At 42.4% G+C, this 10,998-nt stretch overlaps 1 protein-coding gene across 1 annotated transcript; it reads left to right on the top strand.

Annotated features, from left to right (window-relative positions):
- Window positions 1-1,090: 1,090 nt before the first annotated feature.
- POLB (DNA polymerase beta) lies at window positions 1,091-10,287 on the top strand. Its single transcript, XM_042024986.1, has 14 exons — window positions 1,091-1,227; window positions 1,305-1,362; window positions 1,437-1,503; window positions 2,023-2,097; window positions 2,611-2,669; window positions 3,392-3,441; window positions 3,861-3,912; window positions 4,870-4,924; window positions 5,010-5,082; window positions 5,567-5,637; window positions 6,356-6,442; window positions 7,371-7,435; window positions 7,970-8,109; window positions 8,724-10,287. The coding sequence occupies exons 1-14, from the start codon at window positions 1,167-1,169 to the stop codon at window positions 8,816-8,818; spliced, it is 1,008 nt and encodes a 335-aa protein (XP_041880920.1). The 5' UTR covers window positions 1,091-1,166; the 3' UTR covers window positions 8,819-10,287.
- The last annotated feature ends 711 nt before the right edge of the window (window positions 10,288-10,998 follow it).

The following is a 10,998-nucleotide window of genomic DNA, read 5'->3' as shown; positions in this document are numbered from 1 at the left end:
GACAGTTCCCTTCAGGGGCCAGGGATTTGACTGGGTTTTTTATGGCTGATCCTGACAGGCCCAGACCTAACCCGAGCACCTCTGTTGCTGGTCCACCCTGAATTTCAGTGAAATATTGATATATTTTATAAATACTCCCTTTGTTTGCCTGCTACTCAGTCTTTCCCTGTCCATCCAGGGAGCAGATTTACTCCAGCCTTTGTTCTTGACTGCAGCTCTGTGGCCCAAATGCCGGTTCTCACAGACACAATCTAAGTGGGAAATTGCTACGAGTGTTTGCTTTTAAACAAAAAGTAAAATTCTTATTACATCTGGCTGTATGATTAAAATAAATATATGGATTGATGGTCATCAGGGGAAAGCTTTTCAGAGAAGAAAATACTCATTTTGGTAGCACAGGTTCCATTTTGACAACATCGCATTCTTTTGGGTTTGGGAATCCTGCCCATATGAGAGATCTGAAAATCGGTATTTTGCGATTTGATATTTTGAAATTGGGACGTTTTTATATTTTGGAACTTGACGTTATGGTGTTTTGAAATGGAGTCATTTTGGTATTTCTGAACTCGCTGTTCTGGTATTTTGAAACTGGGTTACTTTGGTATTTTGGAACTTGGGTTAGGTTAAAATTCTGATATTTTACATCTGAGATTTTGAAACCTGGTTTTCTTTGGTATTTTGAAGTTTGGTTTTCTATTACTCTGAAACCGGTTTATTCTGGTATTTTGGAACTGGGTTACTTTGGTATTAGACCGCGGCTGCCGATGCAGCCTGGAACAGTGCCGCTAAAGCAGACTGGCCAAAAATCTCAGATGCGCGAGGCAGAAACATGCGTGCTGTGCGTGAAAAGAGGGGCGCGTGAGGAGCGCTAGGTCGATAAGTACGGACGTTCGAGACCCAGGTGATGGCACCTGAAGCCCACGATACTTGGCTACTTGGGTAAAAAGAGCTACGAGGCCATCAAGACGTGAGGAAGGCCCGTGACACGGCACACTGGCGTCCAGCAGCACAGCGGCCACCGGCCGATCCCCGCGGCCCCGCCGCGGGCGCTCCGGCGCTCCCGCGCACGCGCAGCGGGGCCGGACGCGCGGTGACGCCACTGCCGGAAGCGCCTCCCCGCGATCACTGCCCGGAGCTCCCGCGGGCGCCCGGTGCCGGTGCCGGCCATGAGCAAGCGCAAAGCTCCCCAGGAGAGCCCCAACGAGGGCATCACCGACTTCCTCACCGGTAGGTGTGTGCGCTCGGTCGGTTCCGTGGGTGGGAAAGGCCGCGGACTGGCTGCTCTCACCGCGGTTCTCCTGCAGAACTGGCCAACTACGAGCGCAACGTGAACCGGGCCATCCACAAGTACAACGCGTACAGGTACCGCCTCCCTGCCGCCGCGCCCCCGCCCCGGGGCCCAGCCCGTTCGGGCGCTGACCGGCACTGTTCCGCAGGAAAGCGGCCTCGGTCATATCTCGGTATCCGAGCAAGATACGGAGCGGGGCTGAAGCCAAGAAGCTGGTAGGTGCTCGCGCCCGGGTTGCCGGCGGGAGGATCTGGGGCACCCGGAGCGGGGACGAGGTGCCGGAGGTTCCTGGGAAGCGTGGGGGCAGCCCCGCTTCTGCCAGCGCCTCTTTCCGATACCCGAGTCAGAGTTCGGGGACGGGGACGAAGGGTGGCCACTGTGGGGGTTTCGCAGCTGGAACTGGGCGTCCCATCTGAGTCTTTGCCTGTAAAAATATCTTTCCCCTTTGCTCTGTTACTCCTCTGTTGATTCAGAGATCTTGAGCAGTAAGAATCAAAGCCTTGTTCAAAATTATTGCTTCGAGGAAACTTGCAATAGCCCTTGAATTACAGTGTTTATGCCATGTGTATTGTGCCCCTGAATTCTTGTGCTCTTTTATAGCCCAATATTTTATTGTGGTCTTGGGTGCCCCATAGTTCTTTCTGGACTCTAAATTCTAGGGAGTTTTCCTTGCTTCCCCCATATAATGGTGATTTTGAAGTTAACTTGTTTGTACTCCCCCCCCCAATATTTAGGATGGAGTAGGTGCTAAAATAGCTGAGAAGATAGACGAGTTCTTATCCACTGGAAAACTACGCAAATTGGAAAAGGTGGGTTTCTTTCCCCTGTTCTGTGGTTCTCGATAGTTGCTTTCCTTGATAACTTGCAAAGTAGCCTGCTTGCTTTGCACATTTCTGTTGTTGTTGTCCCTGGAGAATCTTAGGAATGGTGAACGCAGAGTGTATGGTAAGTAAGAATCAAGGATTGAGAAGCTCAGCCAAAGCCTCAAAACCGTCTGTTTATGAAAATATGTTAGCTTACGTGATTGGCATGCGCAGGTCTTCTGTCAGAAGTGGAATTCTGTCTCTGGAAGGCCATGGAGTTTTGTGCTTTAGGCCTGCTGTTCGCCTTAGCATGGATAGTCGGGCGGTTTTCAGGCTAGTTACGTGTGGCATTGTTGTGATGTGCCGTACTACCCTCGGTACTGTTTTCCAGTGACTTACAGTGGACCTCCAGACCGGAGCCTGAGCCTGACTAGGCTGTTTTGTCTTCTCAAGGCTTTTTTTTTGTTTATTGCAAATGGAGCAAAGAAGGATTTGGGTTGTGTTGTTTTGTTTTTGTAGATTCGACAAGATGATACAAGTGCTTCTATCAACCTCCTGACGCGAGTCACTGGCATTGGGTAAAAGTTTCTTGGGGTGTTTTTTCGTTTTTTTTTTCCCCCCCTTCTCCTGTTCATTTGATAGACTTATGAGCAGAATTTGGGTGATTGCAAATAATGAAGAGATTGAGCCTGAGCTGATGATGTAATGCCCCCACTGACACACTGCAGTCGTGATTACAGGATTGACTGAGACAAAAGGGTATAGAATCATCAGTTACAGACTTTGTGGCACAGGAGTTGAAGTGGGAAGCTCCTGTGTGCAAGCTGAGAGGGGAACGAGGGAAATGCTGGTCAAGAATGGAACCGTGAAAGTCCAAGAAAAGCGGCAGTGAGGATCTGGCCTTGGGGTTTTTGTAAAAGGAGAAGCAGAGCCTTGAAGCAGGCATCGAGACAAAAACACGCGAACAAAAAAGCCCATCGGGACTCTGCTGTGATGTTACCGTGCACTTGGTGTTACTGTCTGAAGCAATACTGCCTATTTGATGTGATGTATTTAATTTTTTACAGTTATACATTACTGTATAGTTATATTGATGCTAAAAAATGTGCAGGCCAGGCTTTGGATCTCTGCTGACCGAAAGCATTAACTGAAAATGAGTATGCTGAAAAGATGTAAACAGCACAAGCAACCTCAGTCTTGGCCTTTAAGAACTGAGATAGTTATAAAGAATTCTAATGTCCCATTCAGTGTCGTAAGATTCTTACTGTTCCTGATGCCAGACTGCCTTGTCTCTTCGCAGTCCTGCTGCTGCTAGGAAGTTTGTCGAGGAAGGAATTAAGACTCTAGAAGGTAAGTGTAAATTTGGGGCCTCTGTTCATGCTCCAGTAATCTTTTTTTCTGTCAAGCTGCCTCTTTTACAGTGGTACTGTAGTAGCATATATGCCCTAGGTTTTGAGGAAGGTGTGCAAGATTGTAAAGCTAGTACACAGGCTTAAGGTATAGTGTACATATCCAAAGTAAAGGACGTGCAGGTTACGTGGAAGATAATGAGGATTTTGGCTCTTTGGTGGTCTATTAAGTCTTTATCAGAAGTGCTCTGTGCATATGTGGTCATCCTATCAGCTGTTGCGTAGATAGCTTGAAATTCCCTGCTTTGAGGTTGTGTTCTCGTTAGGTATTTTTTGCATGTGTCATCTTTGCATTGGTGGAAACTTACTGTAAGATTTTTAGTCCTTGGTTAACTATTTTGTTTGGGGTTTTTTTCCTAGATCTAAGAAAAATTGAGCACAAGCTGACCCATCACCAGCGAATTGGGTTGAAGTAAGCTTTCTTGGGTGCAAGTGCTTGGCATTTTTAATGAGTCCTTCATACACCAGGATGTAACGTAAGATTACGCAGGCCGAGTAAGGTTCTCTTCTCTCTGTGTTCTACGTGCTTTTCAGCAGTTATTTAGAGCTTTTGTTTCATTGGGGTTGAAAGGCTTAGTCTCCATTCAGAAGGAAGTTAATATCAAGTTCCTCAGTTAGCTCAGGGAGAACCACTTTAGTGAGGTTGTAGTGGTGTTTCTTCATGATCTGCGTAGAAGTGGCCTGGACTATTTTTTTATGTGCTGTGAATGAGGTAAGACCTTTGCATGTCTGAACTTGAGAATGCTGTGCAGAGTGTGTGTTTGTCCTTTGGTATTTGTCTACTTGAATGCTGCTTGTTGAGTGTCTGGTGTGCTGGTTCTGGAAGAACTACAGTTGTGTTTGTCAGAAGCTGCAAGTGAACCAGATGTACCAAATGCTGTTTTACTTGGCCTCTTTTTCTCCACAGTCAAGCAGCATGCTGACAATCTGATTTTTACAGTGGAAGGCAAATATGTCTGGAGCTGTATTTGAGTCGGGAGCTTCCATTTAACTCTTTCCAGAATAGGTCACCTCTGACCATGGGTGAGGGACCCCTTCCACTCAGCTGGTGGGCTGAGTTTCATCAGGAACCTTTTGTATTTTCAGAGGGCTAAGTAAATATTAAGCAATTGGTTATATGGTAATACTACTCCCACCTCATAGCAGCTCTTTGTATACAGTGGAAATACTGAAACCGTGTTCCGAGCGTTGTCAAACTTGCAGTTGTGAGTTTTTGCTGTTGCCTTGCAAGATGTTTTCTGAGATGTTTGATGAGAGTTGGGAGCTTTTGTAAGATGGTATTCTTTCCTCTGACATACATTTAATTGGCTACAATTTTAAGATGCTGCCCCTGCCACTCTTTGAGATATTTTTATTTTTGTACTTGCAGGTATTTTGAAGATTTCGAGAAAAGAATCCCAAGGGAAGAAATGCTGCAAATGCAGGTAAGATCTCTTTGTTAAGAATGTGAGTACTGATGGCCAGTGAATGACTGACGCCTCTAAACACGCTTCTTTCCTTTTTATGTAGGAAATTGTGCTGAAGGAGATAAAGAAGCTGGACCCAAACTATATTGCTACAGTCTGTGGCAGTTTTAGGCGAGGTTGGTATGCTATGATCTTGTTATCTTTATTTTGGGATAATAAGCAAGACAAGTTACTGTGTGTGTTGTTCTTCTTGAGAGAGCCTATGCTGGAACCTGGCCTTTCCTGTTAGTATTGTCTTGACTAGCTAGTTCGGTGGTGAGACACATAAATCTTTGCTTCTCCACCCTTCCCCCATAAAGAGTAGGATGTTGCAACATAAATTGTTTGCTTTGTTTTTACATGAACGACATTTGTGCTTCGTTGCTATAGAGTGCAGCAGGAAAGCCTTGGATCTTTTCTTAGGTATGGGGTGTATAAACCTTTTGATGAAATAACAAGATTCTTTTACTATGAGACTTTTTTTTTTTTACTAATACCTAGAATAGCGACCATTTTCTGCTAGAAAAACATGTTTCCAAGAAGAGGTAAGATGGACATTCACCAACATTAGTATACTTTGCTGTACACAGAAGGATTTTTCTTTGCGTCTTTCTTGCCTAGGTGCAGAGTCAAGTGGTGATATGGACGTTCTCCTAACCCATCCCAGCTTCACATCTGAATCATCCAAACAGGTGTGTTTCTCAGATGCTGTGGATCAGTACTGTACCTTGCATATAGTCTCAGACTTGTATTGCAGCTTTTTGTGGTTTTGTATTTACTATAATATTAAACTCTTCTCTTGGATCACCATGTTTATTTTGAGGAGTTAAAATTACTTCTCAAGTCCATGTATTATACTGCGTTTCTCTTGCAGAACTGGTCAATATGCTTGTTTTTATCCTTCTGTCCTTCCTCTTCCTGTCACACGCATTCCCCCACTCCCTTGAATTTGAGTGCTTTTATAATGCAGAACTGTAAAGCCATCTGGATTAAAGGTAGACTGAGTATCTCTTTATGTAGCCATAATCATTTAGATGATAGGAAACTGTCCTGCTGCCCTTGTAATGTTTTGGGACTAACTCTGAAGTGATATTAATGACAGTGGTTTTTCTTCTTGTGTTGCTTCTATAGATTCATTGTTTAAAACCTGAATTAGATTTGTCATTTCCAACTAAAGGCAATCTCACATGGGGGTATTGGTGGAAATGGTTTTTATGTTGCACAACTATAATTTTATTAGCTTTTTCCCGGTATCATTGTTAGGTTTTTTCCGTTTGGGTCAGATTTTGTGTAGAGTAGTACATATAATTATGATGATGTCCTATACTTATATGAGCCTCTGTCTAGTAAATAGGTAAGATATTCTTGTTATTTGTGAAGTAATTTCTTCTTCTTTACTGTTGTTCCTAGTCGAAACTTCTGCGTCATGTTGTAGAACAACTAGAAAAAGTCCACTTTGTCACAGATATGCTTTCTAAAGGTGACACAAAATTCATGGTAAGAACTTTTTTGGTGGTGAAGGATGTTGTGGGGGAATTACTTTTCCTGACGGAAGCTAGGATGAATACAAGCTTGGACTGCTGGAATTGGGGGTGGGGGATGGTGTGTCTGTGTTTGTTTTTTTAATTCTCCCCCTTGCACCTCGTAAGAACTTCTGCAGTTAACTCAGGGAGTCCCATATGGTAAGATGTCAGTATTAGAAAGTGTGCAGGTATTTGCGTAGTTCTGAACCCTGCTGACATAAGCTTCCTCACATAATGTCAGTTGTGTCTGTATTGCTGGATGTTTCCTGGAACCTCAGCGCAGCATCGCCTCTTCAGTTGCACCGGTGACCACTTCTGTTACTGTGCGTCAGGATCTTGGAAACATTTAGCTTTGATCTCGGAGCTATTTTTACCTGATTTTGTCTAATACATAATACACTTTTGTCTCCTTTTGTGTCAGTTTTGCTGCAGAACAGATTTAATGGATAAGCTACTAGACACAGGATATAATAGGGATTATGTGAGATGCCTAAAGCAAGTAATGAATTACAAGAACATTAATTTTCTTAGATCCCATGCTGATAGTGCAGGGTTTTTTTTCTTTTCTTAACCTGCTGATATTTGTATGTACTGAAAACCCTGATAATAATTAGGACAGGGAAATGAGGAATCCTGCGATCCTTCCTGGTGCAATAAAAATTTAAGAAGCAGTTATATGCTACATTGAACAACAGTTCTCATAACAGTGTAAAATAGTGATTCACTGTATTCTGATGTCTGGCTGTCCTAGTAAAATATTTATTCAATTCAGCAGGGATTTATCTTTGCTTTCCAGGATGACCGAGGATTATTTAGAGGTTGTTTAGGGATGGGGAGGTAAAGATGGTTCTCAAATCTGTTTAATTTCATTTGAATTTCTTGCTTGCCTTACTTCCTCACAGGGTGTCTGTCAGCTGCCAGATAAAGAAGATGGAACAGCCTATCCACATAGGAGAATCGACATCCGGTACACACATCAAAAACCCCCACCCAAACCCCTAGTTTAGCTGTCTGCTACAGAGTAGGCATTTGCATCGGTTTTCGCATTCAAATCTCTATTTCCATGTTCAGAACGTGACATTTACTGGGTTTCTAATGCCTTTGCAGTGTGGCAGCCACTGGACAATTGCTAGTAACTACAACAGGTTATTAGCAATAATGCTGTGTTTCAAATAATGATATTCTCTTCAGATTCAGAATTGTCCTATTTTATCTTCCTGCTTTGACACTGATTCTTGGCAGGAGTGCAAGCATCATAACCGGGTAGTGGCTGAACACCAATAACTTCGGGGTAAGGGTGGATGTGTTGAACCTTTCTTTGATATGCAGTTCCTTTCATTCTTGCATCTGGCTTGTGGGAAATTAATTGTACAGAGTTGCAGAATGTATACACATGAATACAAAGTAAACCTACAAGTGTCAGAATGACTGAATTCTAAATGGCTTGTAACTTTTTTGTTACGTATTTGTCCTAAGTCTGCGCTTCTGTTTTTTATTCTAGGCTTATCCCGAAAGATCAGTATTACTGTGGTGTACTGTATTTCACAGGAAGTGATATATTCAATAAGAACATGAGAACTCATGCTCTGGAAATGGGCTTCACAATCAATGAATATACCATACGTCGTTTGGGTGTTACTGGTAAGTCTGGGCCTTTGCATGGAGTATTCTTTCTAGTTATGCAGTTTGTGTGATCTCCTTCAGTTGATTGCAGTGTTTTGGAAATACTTCTGATAAATGCTATAGTTGGTGAAATTTTTCACGGTGTCCTTTTTGGTACTGGACACCATTACAGCAAGAAGGGGCAGCCCACTTATGTACAGACAGCTCTGTGGCACAAAGTTACCTCTTTGGGCCACCTAATCTGCTTAAAGTCTTACTGATTTAAAGATTTTTTTTCTGTGTCATGGACAGCACATACTTGGTTTCCTACTCTTTTCACAGGGTATGTCATATCCTTCAGTTGCTTTGTTTTGGAGGAGAGGTGACTCTATATACCCACACACAATTATGAATTTATTCAGCTGCATAACCACATGGCCCCAAAGTTAATTCATGACCTTGTTTCCTTTGATGCTAATGAGAATCAGCATGTAAACACTATGAAAAGTTCACAGAGGGTGGGGAGGTCATTCTGGGTGGGTTTTTTAGGTCTTTTACCTACAGCAGTTTTGTCTTAATCTTGCAGTGCATTTGGCATTTCTGAATGGTACATGCTTTCCACCTTTCAAATAGCCTGTGTAATTTGCTTGCAGGAGTTGCTGGAGAGGCCCTGCCAGTAGAATGCGAAAAAGACATCTTTGACTATATCCAGTGGAAGTACCGAGAGCCAAAGGATCGGAGTGAATAACTAACTGCTTGCCTGGATTTGTAGCCTAGAGAGGTGTTTTCATAGCTTATGAACATGTGGAAGTCCATAGTCTTACTTTGGATGTTACTGGAAGAACTGTATATTACTGATGTCTAAAGCAAGTCCATGGCACTCGTACAGAATGTCTAGCGAAGATAAATCCTGGGAGATTTCATTTTCATATAGTCACAGAATAATTGGGGTTGGTAGGGACCCCTAAATATCATGTAGTCCAGTCCCCCTGCCATAAGCAGGCCATCTTTGACTAGATAAGACTGCTTAGAGCCCAGTCCAATCTGACCTTGAATGTTTCCAGGGATGGGGCATCCAGCATCTCTTTTTGTATCTTATATATTTATATATGTAGATACCAGAATGAAAAAGCGGGCTATATCGTGAAGTACTCCTAAAGAGTACTGTTTTCAACTACTGTCTGTATCTCCTCATACCTGTGTGAAGTGTCTTGGTGTGGTGCTGAAGCTCACGATGAGTTGTTTGTGTAGTTACTTGTAAAATCTTTCAATATGGGTTATATGCTAAGGTGACCATTCTGCTGTTGCATGTGACCTATGAATTTTGCTACTAGATATGTTGTAGTGCCATTGATTGCAGTGCTCTGTGTTTCATTTAACTTGTTTGGCTTGGTCTGATTAATTGATGCACTGCTACTGCTCCTGTAGATTCAATCTGCCCTTTTTTATATGCAAACCTGTCAAATCTTATTTTACATACCTCCACTTCAATTTTTGGGAAAGGTAATGAATATTTTGGATGTGAGAAGAGATCTCTTCAAGAATGCATTACTAGTTGTATTTGGGACAGGGATTCTGTTGGTCAACTTAAAACTTTTCAAAGTAGTAAACTGCTAGCTGCCGTGTGTTACAGAGCATGAGCGTAGAATGTATTGCTGCTACTGTATTTGAATACCTTGTAGCAGTAAGGCAACCATATTACAGAACTGCAAGCTTGAAAAGATGAGACTATTTTGTACATAGTCAAATCGACTACTGCTAACTATATAACAGTTCTCTTGGTTTCTTAATGGTTAGGCTCTTTATCGGCATCTATGAGGGCAGAGAGGATTATGTATTGTTAGACTACTTAACCTGGCCTGAATCATGAAACAGGCATAATACTATTTCTTATTTTTATCTGACCGAAGCCTGCAGAACAACTACATTTTTAACTTGGTCTTATACAAGGAGAGTTGATCAATTGTAGTAAGGGAGATTATAGGCTGATGCTCTTAGTTATCCCTATATTTTCTTCCATTTTTCTTGTTGGGAGTTTTAATTCTTTTCTGGGAATATTCTCCAGTGTTAATGCATGCAGTAGTATGTAAGGTAACTAGAAGTTAAGTTGGTACTATGTGAAGTATTTTGATGTCTGATTGTAAAAATACATATAGCTGATATACTTAGTATTTTCTTCAGTAGTCAGTAGGAATAAACAGACTGAATATTCCATCATGAATGTGTAATGGCATTTGATTATTGTTTTATTAGCTGTAATTTTAGGAGATCAAAAAGCAGTAACACGTATTTACCATGTTTACAAATGTTTCCTGGGCAGCACATAGCATTACACTGATGCATTCTCCATCCTCTTCAACAGGTAGCTTGGAAGACTACTTTGTCTTGGGCCTTGATACAGAATTTGTTGGCTTTGCAGTCTCTCTCCATGATACTGTGAATTCTTCTACATGCAAAAAAAACCCAAAAGGCTTCTTCAGAGAGCTTGCTTGTCTTTGTGAACTGTATAAATACACAATGTGTCCTATTTTTTTCTTTCTTTCCTTTCCCCACTCCCTAAATATCAGTTTGACTGGCTTTTCTTCTAGACTGCTTTACTAGACTGCAAGATGTCTGGTAGTCTTGGGAGGCAATAGCTGTGAACCTTGTGCCTATTGCAGGGAACCTGTGTAATTGGGCACGTACTATACTCTTGGTGGGCACATAGGCAACCTTATTTATGTGCAGAATAACAGTTGGGCTTTGTCAGCAATACTGGCTGCACTGTTCTGTCAGTGTTTGGTTTTGTCCCAGTTGCCAAGTCTTGCTTCAATATTGGGTGAGCCTGTCTCCTTCCTTCAATTCAGGGCTATAGTGGCCCTTACGAAGGAGTTTGAGCAGTAGTTCAAAATGGGGCTGACGATGAGTTAAGGATGTTTGTAGGTAGGT

This window comes from Corvus kubaryi, unplaced genomic scaffold, assembly GCF_017639235.1.
Source record: "Corvus kubaryi isolate FWS band 111438036 unplaced genomic scaffold, C.kubaryi_AGA036_p1.0 37265, whole genome shotgun sequence".
NCBI lineage: Eukaryota > Metazoa > Chordata > Aves > Passeriformes > Corvidae > Corvus > Corvus kubaryi.
The sequence above is the reverse complement of the archived record's forward strand: the minus strand, read 5'-3'. Positions and strand labels throughout refer to the sequence as shown.